The 24,326-nt window shown below is 48.8% G+C and overlaps 1 protein-coding gene across 1 annotated transcript; it reads right to left on the minus strand.

Annotated features, from left to right (window-relative positions):
* Window positions 1–694: 694 nt before the first annotated feature.
* Window positions 695–23,032, minus strand: HRK (harakiri, BCL2 interacting protein). The gene is made up of 2 exons (XM_025267587.3): window positions 22,566–23,032; window positions 695–3,084 (listed from the first exon to the last, which is right to left on the minus strand). Exon 1 carries the CDS (start codon window positions 22,895–22,897, stop codon window positions 22,622–22,624), a length of 276 nt encoding a protein of 91 aa, XP_025123372.1. The 5' UTR covers window positions 22,898–23,032; the 3' UTR covers window positions 695–3,084; window positions 22,566–22,621.
* Between the last annotated feature and the right edge of the window lie 1,294 nt (window positions 23,033–24,326).

Here is a 24,326-nt window from a genome sequence, read left to right on the forward strand (position 1 = left end):
ACTCTATTACTCAAGCTGTGTCTATGTCCAAGGGAATAGGAAAGGGAACCCCAAATTTTAAAAAGGGAGAAGAGATCGTCTCTGCTCGTGGGAGTTGGGGTAAGGGAGAGAAGCTTCCAGAAGGGAATGGATCTAATCTGGAATGTGGAAGTCCCAAGAGGATTCAATCCCTGTGGCTCCTTGATCCCTGCCTTCTGAGAGCAACCAGAAAGAAGGAGGCCCTTCTGTTTGCTCCTCACCTCATTATGCAGCAAGCTACCTAAACGATGATCTCAGAGGCCTCCCTCTGGTTTGCACGGACACACACACACACACACACACACTCTCTCTCTCTCTCTCACTGCTGTCTGCTGAAACCTGATATGAGGTCTTTTTTAAAATTTATTTCAAAGCCTCCCTCCCTCTCTCTCTCTCTTCACAGACGCTCTGCAGTGCAGCTAATCAAAATCAATGACTCCTTGGCAGCCAGAGAAAAGCAAGGGGGTTGGGAAGGGGGAGAGGGAGGGATGGTGCCAGCACTTTGCATGCTGTGGAAATATTTTAAAAAAAAAACCACCACCCCACTATCTCATGCAATCCAAGTAATGCAACGGGAGAGACGGTGGAGACAATATATACATATATATCATGCTTCAATTTCCTAATACAAATGTCCATCAAGAAGTCAAATCTCATATAAAAACAAGCATTAAAAACAACCCCTTGTCAAAAATCGGGGCAGTGGAGAAATGCACTCAAATTAATGATGTGCAAGAAAAAGCCAGGGTTAGATAAATACACAGTTTCTAATAATACAAGAGAATATATACAAGGGACTTGGCTGTAAAGCTCCATCAGGAGGGTCCTGGGTGCCCAGTTTTCTCAGCAGTGTGACTTCATTGAAATGAAAATTGCCCCAAACCCCAGCACTTGGAGTGTGTATCCTCCAGTGGAAATGTCATAAGCTAGTCAGGGTCGAAAAAGGGGATTCTCTGACGTTTAACCTGTGTCCAGGTGGTCAGCACATCCCCACTGTGGTCTTGAAGGTGCAGCCTTAAAGCAGCAGAGAGCTGTGATCAAGAACAACTACGGTGATGAAAACCCCTCCCCAGAAAAGGGTCAGCTGGAAAGTCTAGCGTCTGCCTAGGAAAGTGACTGACAAAGCAGAGGCTGTATTTCATTTCATTCTAGTGAACTTGCCTTCTCTGAGTTCACGGCTTGGTGGGGATGTCACCTGCCGCTCTCTGACGACCGTGTCTACACACCCATCCCCTGTAAACATAACTGCAGGAAGGGCTCCAGCCATGAGGGAAACAAATCGTCTATAAACAAGCTTTCCTTTTGGCTCTGCTGAGTTCCAAGCTGTCCGGGAGGAGAGGGGAAGCTGCCCTCACCTTCAACAGTTCTGGGTTGCACATTTCTTTAAAGGGCTATTTAGAAAAACATAAGGCATGGGCTTACTTATTTTTCAAAGAAAGAGACAGCTCCCAGCTTGCAGCAGCACTGAAAGCTCCTGCATTCTAAAGGACCTGGTAATTCTCAGCAAAGCCCATGGGAAAGAACTGTGGTTTCAGCCCTTAAAACAGATGATCCCTCTGCTGGCTTCTTGGAAGGGTGTCTGCAGAACAGTCCAGGACACCCGCTGTCCACGGGTACTGGGTGGTGACCTGCAAACCCAGCCTTGTAGAATGACTGTCTGGACCTACAGTCTGGTGCCTCACCACCTCAGCTTTAAAAACCGTAGGGTGTACCCTGCACAGAGGAATAATACCTGTTGTTGTTGGATTTTTTTTTTTTTAATGAAAGCAAAAAATAATCATTGCTCCCTGAAGAGTCTTTGCAGCCAAGTCTCAGTCCAGCACACATCTTTTTTCTTTTTTTTTAGCCCTTCTAGAAACTTCTGAAAATAGTAGCTTATCCTGGAGAAAAAAAAAACACATCAGACCTTCAGTCAGTGAGATGCTGGTGCATTTCATTTAAATGACCCCGCTCCCTCCCCCAACGTCCCTGGCTTATAAATCACCCTTGACCAGAACTTAGCTGTTTCTTGGCTCTTTAATCCATAAAACCTAAGCCCTGAAATGCCCTTGGGGTGTGGGGGAGGCTGTGGACTGAACTCCCAGGATACTTTTTGTGGGGGTGGCAGAGACAGCAAACAAGCCGCATGTGAGGTCAGCTTTCTACCTCGTGACCAGCAAGCCACTCAGTGCCATCAGCGTCCACCTCCTCCCTCCCAGACCCCAAGGTTTGCTCCAAAACACCTCTGGATATTCATCCCCACGCAAAGAAAGAGAAAAGACTCTCAAGTGGCACTTTTGTGACTGATCCCTTTTAAAAAAGAATCCGAAACAGCAAAATAGACATCTCTCTCATTCCCTGGCCTTGCGGGTCTGGCAACAGAACACCATGGCAGCACCAGCAAGAACACGCTTAGCACCAGCAAGATTTAAGTGAAGCACCAGAGACACCAGATTGGTCGGGGAAAAGAAATGCCTTTTGTCTTGATGTAACAGCGGGACTAGCCATCTATCTAGGTAGACAGAGAGAGGCTAGGATTTGTGAAGACAGAAATGGAGGTGTCCCTGGGCTCTGCCGCTACGACATTGGCCCCAGGTCCTCCTCACTTTTTTTTTTTTTCCTATTTTGCCTTTTGCCATTTCACCTCTTCCTCCACCAGCATCCCTTCCCAGGCAGTTGGTCGCCTCTGAGGCTAACTCCCACCAGTCTTTGCAAATTTTCTAGGTACACAGTAAGCATCTTTCTTCCAGTGCCCCCAGACATGAAAGAGCATCAGAGTTCACATCGGAAGGTGCAGAAAAGGGAGGGGACCACGTCCTCGACAAGGCATGCACTGAATAGTAATATTCATATTTTCTTTTTTTTATATATAGAGAGCTGTATGTAAATAGTGTTGGGGTGTCTTGTGTCTGCAGCTGGACATCCAGAGGGCTTCTCCAGTCCCGTTCCTCATTGCTACTATTGCTCCAGGCGCTGTGTTTATTCTCCACTTCCTTCTCGAAGTGCCAACTGTGGCCTTTCAAGCTCTGGGCTCCCCCTTGGGAAAACAGGAACCAGCTTTCTCCAGGACACAGGGTTTTCACCAACCTGCAGAAATAAAGATTTGTATTTCAGTCAGCAGGCACGGGCAGACAGCTGCTGGGGATGATGTCAGCGCCTTGGACGGCTGCACAGCCAGCCCTGTGTGTCAGGGAGGGGGATGGGTGAGAGCTGCTAGATACCAAAGCTCTGATTTGGGAGGAAAGGTTCCCCCAAAGGTGGTCTTGGTGCTGCCTCTCCCCACAAAGCCCTGTCCACATAGCAGCCTTCTCTAAACATGCATTTGTGAGTACACACACACACACACACACACACCTGTCTCTGCTTTCAGACCTAGATGGGTTTTACATAGGCATCTTCTGTGATTAAAAAAGAGAATGTAAAGATACTACTTTTTTGCTCCTCCATGTCAGGAAACAGGACCTTCATCTATTCATTTCATAGATCCATCTTCAAGGCAGACATGTAGGACAGTCTCTGCTTTCATCCATCCACCCGCCCATCCATCCATTCGTTCATTGATGAACATGCCAAGCACAACCTAAGGTGTTAAACATCCAGCGATACAGTTCTTACCCTTCAGGGGCTCAGAGGCCAACAAAGGGAAGATGGGATGAAATCAGTCATGACAGGGTCATGGGAAGAGCCTGCAACCTGGGTGAGCATGGGCTACGAGGGACCAGAGGAGAGGTAGCTTGTGAGGGAGGAGGACGAGTCTGAGAAAAGCCCTCAGAGAAAGAGCAAACAGACCCCTGCTGAGTACTGAGTGATACCAGTGAATTAGCCAAGTTAAGGTATTCTGGGCAGGGCTGAAAAAATAGTACAAACCCAAGAGGGTGGAAGCTATACCTCCACAGAAAAACTTGTACACAAATGTCCAGGGCAACATTATCTATTAATGGCCGCAAAGTGGACACAACGCAAATGCCCATCACCTGATGAATGCACAAATAAAGTGGGGTATTTCCACACAGTGGAATATTATTTGGCCATAAAGAGGAAAGAAACACTGATAACATGCTACAGTACAGATCAACCGTGAAAGACATGATGCTAATGAAAGAAGCCAGACACAAGAGGGACAAATATTGTATGAGTCCATGTACAGGAAATGTCTAGAATAAGAAAATCTATAGAAACAAAAAGCAGATTCATGGTCACCCAGGGCTGGCAGGAAATGTAAACAGTTGCGGGGGTAAATGCTAATGGGTCCAGGGCTTCTGCTGGGGAAATAAAAATGCTCTAAATTTGACTGGGGGATGGCCATACAACTCTGGAAATATAATAAACACCACTGATATGTGCACTTTATTTTTTAAAGGATCACTGTGTGTCTGTGTTAGTTGCTGTCATGTCTGACTCTTTGCAGCCCCATAGACTGTAGCCTGCCAGACTCCTCTGTCCATGGGATTCTGCAGGCAAGAATACTGGAGTGGGTTGCCATTCCCTTCTCCAGGGGATCTTCCCAACCCAGGGAGCCACCAGATAACCAGGTTATCATCTGAGCCACCAGACTGCTAGTTTATTTTTAATATTTATTCATTTATATATTTATTTAGCTGTGCCAGATCTTAGCTGAAGCATGCAGGATCTAGTTCCCTGACCAGGGATCGAATCCGGGGCCCTCTGCATTGGGAGTGCAGAGTCTTAGCCATTGGACCACCAGGGAAGTCCCAACTTGTGCACTTTAAAAGTCTATGAGTGGGAGAGGGAGTAGAGGAAGGGAGAGGGGGCTGAAGGGAGGCAGGAGGAGGAGGAAGGGAGAAGAAACAGGACCCAGAGGAATGACATAGCATGACAAGGTCGGGGAGCGTGATGAGGCTCAAGTGAAGACTGGGCCACGGGGCCCTGGGAGAGATGAGGCTGGAGAGTTAGCAGAGGAGACAAAAACAATTCACACGTTCCTCTACAGCAGGTGGTAGGGAAACTGCCTTGTGCCTGTTACAAACCACGTGGAGTAGGAGAAAGATCACTTGATGACCTTCAGGTAGGCAGCAGTCCTGGATTTTGACCTGTCCGAACTGCACCAACAGGCTCACTTGGGCCTGTGGCCTCCTGCAGGGTCTAGTTCTCAGAAGGCAGTCATGGGGCCACAAACGGGGGCCACAGATCAGCCGGAGAGCCTGCCAGGAAGCTCTCTGCCATAGCTCCAGGTTCCTGTCCTCACCTTTAGGCCAGCCTGCCAGGAAGGGGTGGGGGCATGGTGGTGGAGACGGGACTGCAGACACCCCCACAGATTTCCTAAACCCTGCCCACATGTTGCCATCGAACCTTTACTAAACTCTCCTCTGATAACTCAGTTTGGGGATGCTCTCTGCCCTTACTTGGACAAAAGTCGGTTCGGGTTTTTCCATGAACTCTTTGGCCAACCCAATGCATCGCATCAGAGGGTCACAAGGATCTGAACCAGCAACTTCAAACCTTTTGCTTTTGACCGGCTCAGGTAGAAGGAGAAGATCCCTGCAGCCCACCAGCCATCACCCCAACCCCGTTCCCCTCCTGTCTCATCAGGGCACAAGTGCAGGATGCGTTCTATTTAGCCGCTGTGTGTTTTCATGGAATACAGATTCAGAGTCACTGTCAACTCAACTGAGAAACACACTTGATTTAGTTCACGGAAACCAGCTTCTGTAACTCCTAAAAATTACTTACTTTGTTGGTGCCTAGTCATACTGATCTATAGAGCCAAAGTCAGTGGAACCCTGCAATATTAGCCTAAGGCAATTATGCTGCCTTAAATACCAGTACAAAAAAGGAAGGATGGGGGGACTTCCTTGGTGGTCCAGCAGCTAGGACTCCACACGCTCAATGCAGGGGGCCTGGGTTCAAACCCCCATCAGGGAACTAAATCCCACATGCTGCAACTAAGACCAGGCACAGCCAAATAAAAAAATAAGTATTTTTTTAAAAAAGAAAGTAAAGAGAGAATGCACCTACTGTGTGCTATCAAGTGTGACTTTGTACTAATAAGCATTGTTCCCTGCTCTAGAAAAACCTGTTTCTGCCCTCAACTGGCCTCCAGTCTTACTGGGGAAGACATGAAATACCAGAGGTCAGGACTGCAAAAGACCATGGTCTGCAGGTGTGTGTAGAGCCTAGAAATTGGGATGCAGTTATATCACCAGGAAAGTTTCAGAGAGGAAGCAGGATTTCATCTGGGTCTTGAAAATACATGGGAAGTTTTTTTCCCTATATTTGGAAGAACGGAAAATGGTTTAGGTGGGGAAGAGGCTGAGCAAGGTCAAGGGCAGCGACAGGTATGGCTCAACCAGGAGACCCTGATGAGCAGGGAACTGCATCAGAGAGTTGTGACAACCGAGACTGTGTGGATACTTGAATTGAGTAGAGATGACGAAGGGAAAAAAACGTGGCATCAGGCAAGAAACGGTATTGTTTTCTTGCAAAACTAGAACCAGCAACTGATTTTCACTTTTCCTACCTAGAAATCATTGAGCCAATAATGAGTCTAAGGCTCTCCCAGGGCTGCTAAATGGACAAATTCCTGTACCAGTTGGCATCCTGATTACAGGCTGGTGTCCACAGTGAAGGACGAACATCAGAAGCACCTCTCTGCACTGCATGAAAAAACCAATGGACACATCACCACATCACCACGTCCCACCATCAGTGGGTGGGCACTTCACTTCTGTGCGTACACTTCTAGGGGATTTTAAATTGGACAGCCTACACTAGCCCACAGAAGTAGTCACATGAGTGTACACAAGGATGTCCCCTCCAGCGTTATTTGTAACAAATTTGCAATTTATTACAAATCTGGAATTTGGAAGCAACCCATGTGTTTATTTTTTATTTATTTATTATTTTTGGCTGTGCTGGGTCTTCACTGCTGCACACAAGCTGTCTCTAATTGTGGCAAGTGGGCTTCTCATTGAGGTGGCTTCTCTTATTGCAGCACACAGGCTTAATTGTGCCAAGGCATGTGGGATCTTAGTTCCCAGTCCAGGGATCAAACTGGTGTCCCCTGCATCGACAGGCGGATTCGTAACCACCGGACCATCAGGGAAGTCCCCTATGTGTTTACTGACAGGAGACTGGATTAACAAGCCTTATGGAAGTTAGAAAGAGGTAAATCTAAATTAGATAGAGGAGGAGAAATGTCATATGACATCCCTTATTTGTGGAATGTAAGAAGAAATGATACAAATGAACTCACTTACAAAACAGAAACAGACTCACAGAGAACGAACTTGTGGTTGCCAGGAGATGGAGGAAGGATGGAGGGAAGGAACAGTTGAGTTTGGAATGGATATGTACACACTGCTATATTTAAAATGGATCACAATGGATAACAAGAACGTACCGTATAGCATAGGGAACTCTGCTCAATGTTACGTGGCAGCCTGGATGAGAGGGGATTTGGGGGAGAATGGATACATGTATATGTATGGCTGAGTCCTCTCACTGATACATGTATGGCTGAGTCCTCTCACTGTTCACCTGAAATTATCACAACATTGTTAATTGGCCATACCCCAATACAAAATAAAAAAAATTTTAATGTATTGATATAGAAAGTTGGCTATGATTTTTAACTGAAAAGAGCAGATAGCCCAGGTCTTTTTTTTTTTCTTTTAACGAATATGTGTATTTGTGTATGTGTATACACAGACATTTATACCTATCTATATATCCATATAAAAAGTATTGCAGAAAGGCAAAAGAGTTTAATGGTTAAGAGCGCAGACTCTGGAGCTTAATACCTGAGTTGGAATCCTGATTCAGACACTTAAAAGCTGTGTGACTTTGGGCCAGTTAGTAACCTCTCTGGGCCTCAGTTTCCTTATATGGAAAAGGAGTGGGGCAGTATGTTGAATCTCATTGTGTTGATGTTAGGACTGAAAGCACCGACCCATTTGTTATCATGATTGTTACTGTTGTTATATATACATCCAGACTGAAAGTTACACCAGGCGCGTAGCTTTAGGGGCCGAGTAAAAGAACACTACAGTTCTCTATATACTGTACTTCCATATTATTTACTTTTCGTTTTTTTTTTTTTTTGCAAGGAACAAGGAGTCATTATACAATTTAAAATTAGTTTAAAAACATAGTCTGCTGCCCCCCTATGAGCCCAGTTGTCCTGCCCCTGGGATTTTCTTCCTCAAACTTGGCTCATAAAGCATTTTCTCAAATGCTGACTCACAACCAAAGCTCACAACTGGGGAGATTCATGAAACTTCTGTTTTTCAATGTCCCTGTTTCCACTTTGCACCCACAGAGTGGGGGGGGCGGGGTTGAGGTGGAGGTGAGGACAGGAAGCTTGGAGACCCCACCTGCCTGGGCTGAGATATGGCAGGTGGGAAGCTGTGAATCCCGCTGCAGCATTAGATGGGACAGAAGTCTCACTCCCTTTTCCCTACATCAGAGAAGAGTTAGGAGTCTTGGGTTCCCTCCTAAGGGGTCCCAGTTTTAAATTAAAAAAAAAAACTTTTTTGTTCTTGCTGTTTGCATATGTGGCAAGTTCAGTTCAGTTCAGTTCAGTTGCTCAGTCTTATCCGACTCTTTGCGACCCCATGAATTGCAGCACGCCAGGCCTCCCTGTCTATCACCAACTCCCGGAGTTCACTCAAACTCATGTCCATTGAGTCAGTGATACCATCCAGCCGAAGTTCCAAATAGCAGAGAAGGATATAGAAATAAAAAGAAAGCCGCCTTCACCTCCACCCCCGAGCCACCCTGGACGCCTTCTGTGTATGTACACACCGAGTCTCTCCCTTGATCATGTTTCCTCAGGGCCCAGCAGCATGCCCGGCACACAGTAGGTGCTCAATTCAACCCGGCACACAGTAGGTGCTCAATTCAACCTGGCGAGCGACAGTGGCTAACTGAGCACATGAATAATGGTAGTAACTTCCCAACTTTTCCATCTTTGGGGATTTTTTGTTTAATCTTTAAAATCGATTTTTACTGGAGTATAGTTGATTTGCAATGTTGTGTTAGTTTCTGCTGTACAGCAAAGTGAATCAGTTATTATTGTTGTTTTCCAGTCGTTAAGTCGTGTCTCTCTGTGATCCCCATGGACCGCAGCACACCAGGCTTCCCTGTCTTTCACTATCGCCTGGAGCTTGTTCAATCTCATGTCCACTGAGCTGGTGATGCTCTCCAACCATCTCATCCTCTGTGGCCCCCTTCTCCTCCTGTTCTCAATCTTTTCCAGCGTCAGGGTCTTTTCCAGTGAATCAGCTCTTCGGCTCAGGTGGCCAAAGTATTGGAGCTTCAGCTTCAGCATCAGTCCTTCCAATGAATATTCAGGGTTGATTTCCTTTAGGATGGACTGGTTTGATCTCCTTGCAGTCCAAGGGACTCTCAAGAGTCTTCTCCAGCACCACAGTTCAAAAGCATTAATTCTTCAGCACTCAGCCTTCTTTATGGTCCAACTCTCATATCCATACATGACTCCTGGAAAAACCATGGTGGTGGTGGTTTAGTCGCTAAGTCATGTCCAACTCTTGCGATCCCGTGAACTGTGGCCTGCCAGGCTCCTCTGTCCATGGGATTCTCCATAGCTTTGACTATATGGACCTCTGTCAGAAAAGTGATGTTTTGCTATGATGCTCTGCTTTTTAATCAGTTATACACTCTTTTTTAGACCCTATACCCATATGAGTCATTACAGAGTATTGAGTAGAGTTCCCTGTGCTTTACAGTAGTCCTTATTACCCACTCTTTCATCTCTGGTTTCAACAAGTTGATTTTGACCATGGGGTTCAAATGGTACCTGTAGTAGGTCCTAATGTCTAAGAACCATGGGTACAAAGTTCTTCAAGTGGAATCCTCCTAGAGGGAAGATGCTCTGGTCCATGTTATCATTTAAATCTCCACCTGTGTCACTCATGCTGGCCAGTTAGGAACACTGGGCTCTGAGGAGATGGTGGTAGAGGAGACTAACAGAGCAGAAGGCTAGGTTTAGGGTATACAAGAAAGGAAGCAGCCATATATTTGGCAGCTCCTGGAAGAAGTGTTTACTTCTCTCTGCCTATCTGTCTGCTGCCCCTGTTATCTGTGAATAGTTATCAATTCTATCAGTGAACAGTGTTTTTTAATTAATTGCTGTATTTATTTTTTGCCTGTGCTGGATCTCCGTTGCCGTGCGGGATTTTCTCCAGTTGTGGCGAGCGGGGGCTATTCTTTGTTGTGGTGCACAGGCTTCTCATTGCGGCAGCTTCTCTTATTGCAGAGCACAGCCTCTAGAGCACAGGCTTAGGAGTTGCGGTGCACGGGGTTAGTTGCCCCGCGGCATATGGAATCTTCCTGGACCGGGGATGTGAAGCTGTGTCTCCTGCACTGGCACGCGGATTCTTAAGCACTGGACCACCAGGGAAGTCCAGTGAATAGTTACTGATCACATAAAGTCTGTGGAGAGAGCCCAAAGACCTCAAAGCTCCACCCACTATGAAGTTCTGGCAGGTGGGCCTTGAATGCCAAATTCACTCGATGTCCAGAAGGGTAAGCACTGAGAAGCTGGGGAGGCAGGGAGTAGCACAGCACAGAACTGATGCCAGATCAAATGGGCAGATCCTTCTTACAGCAGTCTCACCATGTGCATCACGTTATCACACACTCATTTTTTCACTCAACAACTTCACCTCTAGGAACTTCACTTTTTTTTTTTTTTTTGCAAAGTTGTTCAAACAAGAATGTTCACCAAACCTCATTTATGAACTATCAGAAAATGGCAAGAGTGTAAATATCCCTGGGGAAATGACCAAATAAGGAAATCGTGGTCCATCCAAGCAACAGAACACCAGGCAGCCATGAAAAGAGATGATGAAAACCTCTGTTGACATGGGAACATCTCAGCAACCTATTTTTTTTTAATTGGGGAAAAAGCAGATTACAAACAGCAGGACCAGAATGATCTCATTTATTTAAAATGGGACGCATGTGTGGGTGTGTCTATACATCAAGGGACCTCTGGTGGGGTGGTCTCCAAAATCAGGGGTTGTCCATTTAAACGCATCAGATCCAGTGCAGGAGGGGCCACAGTCATTGGACAGTTTGTGTTCCATCTAAAGAGGCTTCTGAGGCTCATCTGCAGCCTTTCACTGGCACATGGGACTTGGTATTGTCAGATCTTTCCATTTTTTCAAGAAAAACTGAAAATGTGGGCTTCTATATGAAAGTGCCTGGTTTGTAAGTGTTGGGGAGAAAGCATGCAAGTCAAATAAAACTCAACAGAAGGCCAGTTTCAGCCAGGAAACCACCAGGTTTTGAGTTTTGATCTCTGCCTAGACATGAAGGTATTCTTAGACAAGGACAGCTGGCATGTAAGCCCACATCCTTTTAACCCTCAGAAGCTCTCTGAGCCTCAGCTTCATCATCTATAAGGTGAGGAGTTGGGTTTGGTGGTTTCCAAAGTCCTATCTAGCTCTGGCTATGTTTCTGGAACAGTGATCTCTTGGGGTCCTAGATCTTTTGAGACTCAGATCAGAGCTATGATTTCTCTCTGAAGTGGGGGAGACGAATAAAGGAGTATCAATCAGCCAATTGTATGTCTCGTTTCTGTGGGGGGGGTCCCAAATTTACTAGGCCTCTCCCCAACTCATTCATTCATTTACTCATCCATCCATTCATTCAGTAGTTAGTGAATGCTTACTCTGTACCAGTCACTATGCCAGGTGCTGGGGATAAGTGATGAATTGGGGTCCCCTGGGGACCCCAAGGCTAGTGTCCCCCAGGACAGTAGGGGAGTCCTGTCCCCTAGGACAGTTGGGGAGTGGTGGTCTGGAGGTTCTCCCTGCCCTGGTGCAGTGACTTAAGAAGGCTGTTGGTGATCCACAGGGTTGAAGAGGCAGGATTGACAATTCCTTTGTGCAGAAGGCTCAGAGAATTCCCTTAAGAGCTCCCACCATACATTGAATATGAGCCCATGGACTGAAATTTACACCAAACAAGAACACATATCCTGCACTATCATTTACCACTTTCTACCATTTTCTGAACATCAGTGACACGCCTTATACTGCTCAGAAGGTAGGGAGGCCTGCCTATGGTCACACAAGTGGGAAATGGCAGATTAGGACCTGACCTGAGAGTCAGCCTGACTTGAAAGTTCATGTCACTTTCCACCAAGCTGTCCTACGTCGGCAAAAAATCTGGGTGAGTTAGATAAACAGTTACTAGCAGTTCAATTTTCTGAATCAAGAGTGAGGTTCCACAATGCGTTAACAGGCTAAAACATTTTCAATCTGGGCTGTCTTTGAAAATGGTGCGTGCTGATTGCTAAATCGCTTTAGTTGTGTCCAACTCTGCAACCCAATGGACTGTAGCCCGCCAAGATCCTCTGTCCGTGGGGATTCTCCAGGTGAGAATACTGGAGTGAGTTGCCATGCCTTCTTCCAGGGGATCTTCCCAACCCAGGGATCGAACCCCTGTCTCTTATGTCTCCTGCACTGGCAGGGGGGTTCTTTATCACTAGCACCACCTCGGAAACCCATGAAAATGGTACCTTTTGTTAACTATCTCATGGCCCCTGGCAAATTCCCACCCTCAGAAGACCCCTCCAAAATCACTTTGTCTAAGATTCCCTGCCATCATTATGTGAGCATCCTGCGGTATTTATTAAGTACCCTGTGCCAAATCGAAGGATATCAGATGAACGTGGTGCCGTAATGACAAGTACAGCCCGGCAGGCAGAGAAGTCCTTCAAGCCTGGTGGCACCGCCAGGGCTCGGAGCCTTTTCCTGAAGTCGGGAGGGGCAGGCCAGCAGCCATCACACTCACGCACTCCAGCCACAGCGAGAGCTGTGCTCTATGGAGAATGTTCCATAAAAACATAACACACATTTAGCTGAGGATGGCAACAGCCAGCTCCAGAGTCAAGCAATAACCACATTATGGATAGTGGCCGGTGACATAAATGAGAAATGGGAACAAATGGCAGAATTTATCTAGAACCCACAAGATTTTATACTCTTTAGACACCCTTTATAATAAAAGAATGTTTACGTACACTTCTGATACCAAAGTTCCACCTGTGGGCCTTCCTTAAGAAAATCTCTGTGATGTCCCCGAAGAGTGACACCCAAGGACGTTCTGTATCGCAACTGGAAACAGTCCAAACCTCCAATAATAGCCGAGTGAGAAGGCAGATGATGGAAGAGCCAAACAGAGAAATCCTAAGTAACCTCTAAGATGTGTGTCACGGAAAATACCATAAAACATGGAGAAATGTCCATGATATAATGACAAAGTCAGATTACAGAAAATGTATTTACAGGGATTCCATTTGTTACACTACTTCTCAGTGCATTTTTTTTTCAGCCACGCCACGTAACATGTGGGATCTTAGTTCCCAAACCAGGGATTGAACGTGTGCCCCTTGCAGTGAAAGCATGGGATCTTGATCATTGGATGGCCAGGGACGTCCTCTCAGTGCATTTATTTTTTAACAGAAAGAAATCTATCAAAATGTTAACAATGGGTAGTGAGATAAAAACAATCAACTAAAATGTTCTTTTATTCAGTATTTTCCAAGTATTTGACAATGAGCTTGTAATATTTTTCATAATCAAGAAAAAAAGCTATTTTTTTCCTAAAAAGGTAATAAACTTTATTACATAAAGTTTCCCAAAGCTATTTAATTCCATCTTGCCCAAGTCCGTGGCGTGTGGAGCAAAAGTTTAGAGATGGTCATAGTCTGTGGAGTGGTCAATTTTCTCTCCACAGGGCAGATAAAGGAGCCTTCTCGTTTCCTGGTGTACAGTGCTACTGGAAGGTCACATCTCACTGACCCAGCCCAAAACAGAGATCCCCACCCAATAGCAGGGGCACCAGTTTAGGGCAGGAAGGAGGTGGGGAAGACGATACGGAATTGAATGGTGAAAGTTCTTAGGTGACGGAAATCCAGCCTGTATCCACAACCTTCTAAGGACACTGAGGGTTGGTCATCAGAGAGCTGGTACAGGGTCCAGAATCTCTCAGACCTTAAACAACCTAAATATTCATCAACAGAGGAATGGATAAAGAAGATGTGGTTTATACACACACACACACACACACACACACGTATATGTATACACACATGTATATGTATACATACATTCCCTTTTCACTTTCATGCATTGGAGAAGGAAATGGCAACCCACTCCAGTGTTCTTGCCTGGAGAATCCTGGGGACGGAGGAGCCTGGTGGGCTGCCATCTCTGGGGTCGCACAGAGTCGGACACGACTGAAGTGACTTAGCATATACACATGTGAACTGGACATGGAACAACAGACTGGTTCCAAATAGGAAAAGGAGTACGTCAAGGCTGTATATTGTCACCCTGCTTATTTAACTTCTATGCAGAGTACATCATGAGAAACGCTGGGCTGGAAGAAGCACAAGCTGGAATCAAGACTGCCAGGAGAAATATCAATAACCTCAGATATGCAGATGACACCACTCTTACGGCAGAAAGTGAAGAGGAACTAAAAAGCCTCTTGATGAAAGTGAAAGAGGAGAGTGAAAAAGTTGGCTTAAAGCTCAACATTCAGAAAACTAAGATCATGGCATCCGGTCCCATCACTTTATGGGAAATAGATGGGGAAGCAGTGGAAACAGTGGCTGACTTTATTTTTTGGGGCTCCCCAAAAATATTATCACCCTGTGCAGCTGTGAAATTAAAAGGTGCTTACTCCTTGGAAGGAAAGTTATGACCAACCTAGATAGCATATTCAAAAACAGAGACATTACTTTGCCAACAAAGGTCCATCTAGTCAAGGCTATGATTTTTCCAGTGGTCATGTATGGATGTGAGAGTTGGACTGTGAAGAAAGCTGAGCGCCGAAGAATTGATGCTTTTGAACTGTGGTGTTGGAGAAGACTCTTGAGAGTCCCTTGGACTGCAAGGAGATCCAACCAGTCCATCCTAAAGGAGATCAGTCCTGAGTGTTCATTGGAAGGACGGATGCTAAAGCTGAAACTCCAGTACTTTGGCCACCTCATGCGAAGAGTTGACTCATTGGAAAAGACCCTGATGCTGGGAGGGATTAGGGGCAGGAGGAGAAGGGGACGACAGAGGATGAGATGGCTGGATGGCATCACTGACTCGATGGACATGAGTTTGAGTAAAATCTGGGAGTTCGTGATGGATAGGGAGGCCTGGCATGCTGTGATTCATGGGGTCGCAGAGTCAGACACGATTGAGCGACTGAACTGAACTGAACTGATACATATACATAAACATGTATGTATACATATACATACATGTATATGCATATATATATATATATACATACAAGGGAATGTTACTCAACCATAAAAAGGAAAGAAATTGGGTCATTGGTAGAGACGTGGATGGACCTAGAGACTGTCATATAGCATGAAGTCAGTCAGAAAGAGAAAAACAAACCATATATTAATGCATAAATGAGGAGTCTGAGAAAATTAGTATAGACCATCTTATTTACAAGGCAGAAATAGAAACACAGATATAGAGAACAAATGTATAGATATCCAAGGGGAAAGGGCAGACTGGGATGAACTGGACGATTGGGATTGACATATACACGCTCTTGATGTCTGTGTGTGGGCTCAGTTGCTCAGTTGTGTCCGACTCTTTGCAATCCCACGGACTGTAGCCCACCAGGCTCCTCTGGCCATAGGATTTCCCAGGCAAGAATACTGGAGTGTGTTGCCATTTCCTTCTCCAGGGGATCAGCCTGACACAGGGATCAAACCCAACTCTCCAACACTGGAAGGCAGATTCTGTACCACTGGGCAGCCAGGGAAGCCCAGTTCTCTTTCTTGCATCACATCTAATCCTCCGCTTATAAAGCGCCTCTTCCTGTGCTGTCAGCACTTGTGACTCCCTTTACAGCAGAACTCACCCTCTCCACCATGGCCTGATCTAGCCCGTCTGCCACCTGACTTCCTCTCCCCCTAGTTCATGTGGTCTTCGCCCACTGCTCGTTTTTCTCTTCCTCAAACATACAGTGCTGAATGTCACCTCCCCAGAACACCTTTCTTCCAGACACCCACATGGCTGGCTCCTCATCACTCAAGTCACTGGTCTCTTGGTTTCTCCTCGAGTGGCCGTCACCATCCATTGCAGGTAGGAAAGCACCAGGCTCCCTCTATGACAGGCATACGTCAGAGAATTCACAGTTGATTTTGTTTTTTACAAATGGAAGGTTTGTGGCATCCCCACGTTGAGCAAGTCTATTGATGCAATTTTTCCAACAGTATTTGCTCACTTCATGTCTCTGTGTCACATTTGGGTAATTCTTGCAATATTTCAAACTCTTTCATCATTATTATATTTGTCACGGGGATCTTTGATCCGTGATCTTTGATGTGGTTATTTCAAAAAGATTACGACTTATAGAAGGCTCAAATGATGGTCAGCAGCATTTTTTAGCAATAAAGTATTTTTTAATTGAGGTGTGTACGTTGTTTTTAAAGACATAACCCTAGTGCACACTTAATAGACTACAGTATAATGTAAATGTAACTCTTACATGCTCAGGGAAACCAAAAAAATGGACGACTTGCCTTATTGCGGTGGTCTGGAACCAAACCACAGTATCTCTGAGGCCTGCCTGTACATTATCTCTGTGTGTTACCTTCAGAGCCCACAGCACTTTCTAAAATTCTGTGTTTATACTGCATAATCCAAAGATGGCCACAATATCTTCTCTCCCATTTGCTATTCTAGAACCTGCCATTCATGGGGTGGGATCTAATTCCACTCTCCTCTAAATCTAGGCTGATTTGTGACTTGCTTTTGACCAAAGTGATTTCTTTCTTTCTTTTTAAAATATTTATTTGGCTGCCTAGGGTCTTAGTTGAGGCATGCGGGATCTAGTTGCCTGACCAGGGATCGAATTCGGGCCCCCTGGCGTGGGAGTGAGGAGTGTTAGCCATTGGACCACCAGGGAAGTCCTTCGACCAAAGTGATTTCTGAAGCTGGGTCAAAAAAGACAAAGCAGCTTCCATTTGGCCCTCTGAGACGTCTGCCTTTGGAGTTCTAAGACACCGGGTCAGATTCCATCTACCATGAGGCTGCTATGCTGTGGGGAAGCCCAGGCCACAAGACCAGACTGAGTATAAATGCTCTGATTGGCAGTCCCAGCCGATACCCAGCTTCAACAGCCATACCTTTATATAAATGAAGATCCCACTCCCATGACTCCAGTCCCCCAATCAGCCTGGACAGAGACGAGTCACCCCTGCTATGCCTTGTTTGGATTTCTAACCCTTAGAAAGTTTGAGCCTAATCAAATAGTTGTGGGTTTTTTTTTAATGTTTATTTAAATATATAATATTTAAATATCAATTTAAGTATATAATAGTTTAGAATATTTATTTAAAGATGTATTTGGCTGTGTCGGGACATAGCTGCAGGACACCGGGTCTTAATTGCGTTGTGTGGGCTCTTTCACTGCGGCACATGGACTCGAGCTGTGGCGCTCAGGTTTAGCTGCTCTGGCATGTGGGATCTTCCCAGACCAGGGATTGAACCTGCATCCCAGGCATCGTAAGGCAAATTCTTAACCACTGGACCACCTGGGAAGGCCCTCAAATAGTCATTTTAAGCCACTAAGTTTTGGAGTCATTGGTTACACAGCAGTTGTAACCGGAACAATCTTTAGTGATTTATCATCTGTACTCTTCCCCTAAAATGTAGGCTCCATGAGAGGCAGGGGCTTCTAATGTCTTGGTCGTTCTGTGTCCATCATGCCCTGCACACAGCAGGAACTCAAGAATTAATAGGTGAATGAGTGGAAGAAGCTGAATTTGGGAAACAGTAATACTCATCTGACAGTTTTTGAATGACTCATGTACTGTGTTCATCATAGTTATTTTGTATCTACTATGCCACAAGCAAGTTGCCATGAGCTAGGGACAGTGTGGGGCAGCTCGTTGCTCCGGTGAAATCCTACCACACAGAGTGATGACCAGAAGGGAAACCGGAGCCCTCACTATTCTGCGTCCTCCTTACTCCCAGCATAGGTCTCAAAAGCTGACGTTTCAACAACCAGAGGTGCGGTTGCCAAATCCACCCAGCCCACATCTGGGGGTGTATTTAATTATCCCGGGTGTGGCTGTGTTTACATCCACAGCTCAGTTACTTGTGCCCTGGCCTCTCGGCAGGCAAGCGAGTGACTCCAGACAGGGACCATGTGGCAGGAGGGCTGCCACAGTCCCGCACATCTGGCCCCTTCCTAGGGGGTGGGGGTGGTCCTCCCCAACAGCTGTCTCCCTCCCTTCTGTTCCCTCCTTTCCCTCTCCCCCGCCGAGGCTTTCAAGCTCTAAAAGTCATTCTGGCAGGGCTGCAGCAGGCTGGGAGGGAAGCCTGAGGGATGCGCCTCCAGGTTTAACCACTTAATCCCCAAAGTACCTGCCAAGAACCAGTTAGCATGTCTGGCGGGCAGGCCAGACCGTCATTAATTCATTAAAGCCGGCTCCTGCTGGCCCATTATCTTCCTTGCCGCTGACCACGTCGCCTCTTGGGCACGCAGAGTCCCCCTTTCTCCACTTCTCCTTAGTCCTAAGGCAAGGTTCTGCCCACCCCTAGCCCCCTCCCCCTGCCAGAATCCTCCTCCTTCTCTTCCCCTCCCCTCCCCCTTCCAGGGCACACACTTCTCCCTAGCACGCCTCCGCCAGCCAGCGCTTACCATAAAGCATCTTTTGTTCCCTCTCCTGTATCTTTCCAGCAGTGACTGGTTAAAACACACCCATTCTCCTCCGGGCCTCCCCAGCCTCCAGGGAGCCTCCCCCACCCCCTACTCCCCCGAGGCTCTCTCAGAAAGGGAATCTCTCTAGTGCAGGAATTTGAGGCTCACCACCCCCTTTGCTTGCTGCTCACTATCTTCTCCTCCCTTGCACCCCTCAAGTCATCTGAGGGGCGGCCAGGTGAAGGTCCCTAAAGACAGACCCTCCAATGCGAGTTCTGACTTTGCCCCTGATCCTTCAGGACAACTCAGGTGGATTTTCTCTGCCTCGGTTTCCCCTCTGAAACAATAAGAATGGCATTAACCATTTCATAGCATCCTCTAACAGAGAAGGCAATGGCACCCCACTCCAATATTCTTGCCTGGAAAATCCCATGGGCGGAGGAGCCTGGTAGGCTGCAGTCCATGGGGTTGCGAAGAGTCGGACACAACTGAGCGACTTCACTTCCACTTTTCACTTTCATGCATTGGAGAAGGAAATGGCAACCCACTCCAGTGTTCTTGCCTGGAGAATCCCAGGGACGGGGGAGCCTGGTGGGCTGCCGTCTATGGGGTCGTATAGAGTCGGACACGACTAAAGTGACTTAGCAGCAGTAGCAGCAGCAGCAGCATCGTCTAAGGATTGAACTAAGCGTCAGGCACTGCACTGGGCATTTGAAATAGATGACCTCTTATTGACCTCCCAGCAATCCTGACAGAGATATAGCTGAGGTTTACAGATAAAGGCTCAGAGAGGTTATGGTTCTTACCCAAGGTCACACTGCCAGAAAGTTCCTGGGCTGGGACTTAAATCCAGTTTTCATCTGATCCCTAAACCCATGCTCTTCACCAATATACTATCCAGGCCCATGTGGCCCTGATTCCCCAAAATGGCAAGTAGAAATAGTGTGGAACCACCAGCAAGGACAATGGCAAAATGTTGTCTACTTTCAGAAAAAAAGGCATTAAATGCACAATCATAGTCAAACACAGGTATTAAATGCACAATCCCTTCTTGATGCACAAGGCACTGTTTTAGAGCTTTCTGTATATCACCTCATTTTACCCTCTTGACAACACCTATGCATTTAAGTACTGTTACTGTCCCTACATTACATATGGGAAAACTGAGTCTTGGAGGGGAGGTTGGCTCTTTGTTTAATGATGACTTCTGAGAAAAGTATTGGTGGCTCACAGTAGAAGCTCCAGACCACTTTGTTGAAACCGCTGTCCTATGCATAGCTAAGCTTGCCCTTAACGCCTAAGAGAATGGTCTGCTGTGGATGGAGGATTCAGGCCTCCCTGAAACCCCTAAGGTACCCTGTGAGCATTTCCATTTCTCCTCCAGGGTAGGAAATGTGGAGAGGACCACACACAGAACTCAAAAACCTGACTTTCCCCAGGGGATTTCCTTTGACTTCTTCCTAATTTACCAGAGGTTAACCAAATATGGGTTTCCCCCAGTTAAGCCAAAAGCACAAGAAAGGCCCGAGTGGTGGATAGCAGGGAGAGAAGCCAAGTCCTTGGTATGGGAGCCAAGCCTGGAAGACCCAGCGCAGCGAACCCTGGGATGGTAGTGGTATACACTCTACCATTCTATAGGCGATCTGAGAGGGTTCCGGGCATCCTAGGGTCAGGGCACCCAAGGAGGAAGGACCCTAGAAGGGTGTGACTGCTGGGGACACCCGGCAGAGACACACAGGCGGGAGGAGAACCCAGGGATGTGCTGAGGAGGTGGCCTGGACTCGGGACGCAGCACGAGACTCTGCGGCAGAAATAGAGTGAGGAGGGGGAAATAAACTCCGCGGAGACCATGCTTACCCGACACCACCCCAGCGAAACTCCTCCCAAACTCCTCCCCGTCCCCCTTCCGGGTGGTATGGGTCCTCCCGCTCGCCCGAGCCCAGAGCGGCGCGCTCCGTCGGCCCCGCGCGCCCTCACGGAGGTCTCGGGCCACCTCCCCGGCGGCAGCCTTCTCCTGAGGACCCCGGGGGCATTCCCCGGCCCCGAAGCGAACACACAGTCGCGGGCTCTGGCTGAGCGCCCTCGGTCCCGGGGGGGTGGGACGCCCAGCATCCCGCACCGTCCAATCCTGAGACGGGAGCGCTTCTCGAACCTCGCCCGGACCCCAAGACTGGAGGAAACGATGTCCTAACCTTCCTCCCCATTTCCACTGGGTTCCTCTCGCTTCCCATCTTTCTCATCCACGTTCCCACTGTCTTGTTCTCCATGAAGTCTCTCTTTTTCTCCAGCTTCTTCGACTTTCCTCGTCTCGCCGCCTTTTTTTTTTTTTTTTTTGGTCTCTGCCTCCTCTCCCACCTTCTTTCCGCCTTTCCCTAAATTACACACTTGGGGCTTCGCGTCTCTTTCTTGGCTCCTTTTTCTGCCCGACCCCCCCGTGCCCCATCCAAAATTTTTTTCCTGCCCCCAGGATCCGGCAGCCCCCGCCCGGCCCCCTGCAGCCGAGGGTAGCCCCCTGTCTCCCTTTCGCGAGAGGGAGAAGCGAATGGGACCTCCGGGAGCCGTGCAGAGGGCGCCCCGAAGCGCGCACCTCTCTTCGCCAGAGCCGGGGCTGCGCCGGCCCACGCGACATCTGTCACCCGCGCTCCCGGCTCACACCCCGCGCACCCCCGCAGCTCCCCGGGCGTTGCCACCCCCCACGCTCCGGCTGCCGCCTCTCCCTGCAGGCGCCGCGCCAGCTTCCCAGGGTGTTGGCGCACCGCGGGGCTCGGCCGCGACCCGAGCGTTTGGCGTCTGCGGGCCGTGACTTCGGGGCTGGCTTTCTCACTTTCCGGCCCTAGACCCACCTGTGGTGGGCTCAGCCTGATTCTCTCCACCCCCATTCTCTGCAGCTCTCCTCTCCATTCCAGAACCTGAAAAGACAGTCCTGATCTGCTGTCTCCCCTCAAGTGCCTAGCACAGTGCCAGGCACACAGCTGGTGCTCAGCAATTCCCCAACCCAAGGACTTAGCGCACAGTAGATGCCCAGTACCTTTCTTCCACTGGTACCAACCATGCTAGGCGCTCACTACTTACTACTCACCCCCATCACCATCCAGTGCCTAGCATACTGCAGGCTCTCAAACATTCCCTCCAACTACAAGGCCTAGCACCCAGAAAAAGCTCAATGAATGCTCTTTCATTAAGGCCTTCCCCTGGAGTTTCCCTAAGAGCCTCAGATTCCCGCTCATTTGGGGACTTCGCCTTCATCTCAACTCCCTCCGTTTGGTGAAGAGGAGGCCGAGCTCCTTGAATGGGACACCTCAATGGAGGAGAGAAGTTGGCAGAGCGGAGGAAAAGTGCAAAGTTTTAGGGAGAAAGAGGGAGCCGGCCTGAAACCTGGAGGGGGAGGAAGTCGCGACATGCGCTCCGGGCACCGGAGGAAGGGCTACAGAAACTGGAGAAGGGACACTGAAGGAGAACAGGGTTTGGGGCGGAGGTGATGGAGACGGTGGCTCGTAGGAATGGCAGGCCGCAGGAAGAGGACTGAGGACTCATCTTGAAACCGCGATAGACGATAATTCTTTGGCGTGGCTTGTAACTCTGTTCTCTGAGCAAGCACACTTTTTTACTTACACTGTGTGTTTGCTTGAAGGGTTGGTGGGACTTAGGGAGGCTAAAGTCCTCCCAAAGCCCCTCGATGGAGGGAGTGGCAGGATGCGCTTAAGAGGAGTTGGAGACAAGGGGGCAGAAACGGTGGACCTGGTACATGGAAGGAGAGATGGGGACTGTCTAAGAAGGGGAAGAAGATCCCTGCGAGAGAATGGAGCAGAGAAGATGGGAAGCCGCAAACTTGCGGCTCTCCGGCTCCCAAGCCAGCCTCACGTCTCCAGTCCCCAGCCGCCGCGCCCTGGCGCTAGCTCGCGTACCTGTTGCTCGCTCCGGCTGGGTCTCGGCTCCGGCCCCACCAAGAAGCCCCGCGTTCCTACAAGTTCCGCCTGCCGAGCAGCCAGGCCGCCAGCGCCGCCACCTGCGCGGCCGCGCACAGCCAGGGCCAGTAGGTAGGGAGCGCGCCGGGCGCCGGCGCCCTCCGGCTCCGCGCGCGGCGCCGCCACATGGTGCGCTGGTGCAGCTCGTCGCCGAGCGCCTTGAGCCGGGCTGCCGTGAGCTGCGCGGCGGACGAGCGCAGACCCAGGCGGCCGGCACTGCAGGCGCACACGGCCGGGGGGCCGCGGCCGCGGTGCAGGGGGCACGGGCACATGACCGCTCGCCTTGCTCCCTCCCCGCGTCCGGTCGCCCCTCGCCTCCTCTCCCTCCGGCCTCCGCGCCTGCCTCCGCCGCGCTCCAGTCGCCGGGGGCCTCCCCTGGACACCAAGTTTCTCCTTGTGTTGTGCGTTTGTTGTGCTGACGGCGCTATTATTAATTAAAGTGTCACATGGTGGAGGGGGGCGGGGAGGGCTCGGGGAGGGGGGTTACATCATCCGGCCCCGAGGGTGGGGGGGGGGGGGCTGCAGGCAGAAGAAACCGAGAGGTAACTTTTAACCCTAACGGCGCCGGCCGCGAGGGGACGCGTGGGTTGGGAGAGGAGAAGCGCGGGGCGCTGGGACGCCTGAAAGCACCGCTGGGGTCTCGGGCTGGAGGGGTCGCAGGAGACCCTCAAGGAAGCATGGAGCGCCGGGGGAGGTTTTCTGCTTCTCTTTTTCCCGAATTAAGCTCCGATTCCGATTTGGCGATGGAAACAGGCTTGTTTGCTGTTTTGGATGAAGTGATGTCGAATTCGGCTGCGTTAAAAAAAGAAAAAAAATGTTCCGAAGCTGTTGTTTTGGATGGGAGAGGTGGGTCGGTTCAGAATCTCCTGAGGGCCAGATTCAACCCAGCTTGCCTACTTTGGGGTCTGACTCCGCACCTGTAGGCTGCGGATACAAACACATCCGACACCCCCCCTCCCCCGCCCAACCCCCATCAGAGACACGCCGCGGGACCCTAAAGCGCCCCCAGCGCCGCTGGAAACCTTGATGGAGGCAGAGGGAGGGCTGGAATTGGCCTTTAGCCTTGGCAGTTTGCAGCGCACCGCGTCTCCACCGGAGAAGGACCCCTCACTAGGGGTTTTCCAGGAGGAAACTTATTTTAGCATGTTTCTTTTGTCAGTATTACTTTCCTGCTCGGGTTAGTCTGTAGCAGTGATCTCCATTTAATGCGCAATAGAGACTCTAAGGGGTTGGGGATGGGGCGGTGGCGCCGCAGACTTCAGCTTCTTTTTTTCCAGTCCTAGAGTTGCCCCTGTGCCCCTTCAGACTGGAAAATCTGGATCTGTGTCTGCTGGTGAGAGTACAGATGGGCGAGAGGGCCCTCGGGGGTTTCTTTGGGGGAGAATGAGACCCTGACCTATCTTGAATCCACTGGGGATTCAGAAAACTGGGGGAGCCTGGAGAGGGCTCCAAGCCGGCCTTATAGGTCCTGATGAGGCAGCTCCATCGTCTTCTCCCCAGGAGCCTGACAAGTCTTTTGGTCACTTGAAAAAGATCCTTTAAGACTATGAACTTAGTTTGGGTCTGGATTTATCATGGAGAGATTTCCTCGTGGCCTGCAGCATGGTCAGGGCTGAGACCCCAGCTCTGCTGTGTGATCTTGGTGCCTCTTTATGTCCTAGCTGCTTCTCTGGTGGTTCAGATGGTAGAGAATCTGCCTGC

Source organism: Bubalus bubalis, chromosome 17 (genome assembly GCF_019923935.1).
Source record: "Bubalus bubalis isolate 160015118507 breed Murrah chromosome 17, NDDB_SH_1, whole genome shotgun sequence".
NCBI lineage: Eukaryota > Metazoa > Chordata > Mammalia > Artiodactyla > Bovidae > Bubalus > Bubalus bubalis.

What these genes read in the sequence shown, in the direction of transcription:
- HRK (XM_025267587.3), bottom strand. Translation starts at nt 22,897, where the DNA reads ATGTGCCCGTGCCCCCTGCACCGCGGCCGCGGCCCCCCGGCCGTGTGC.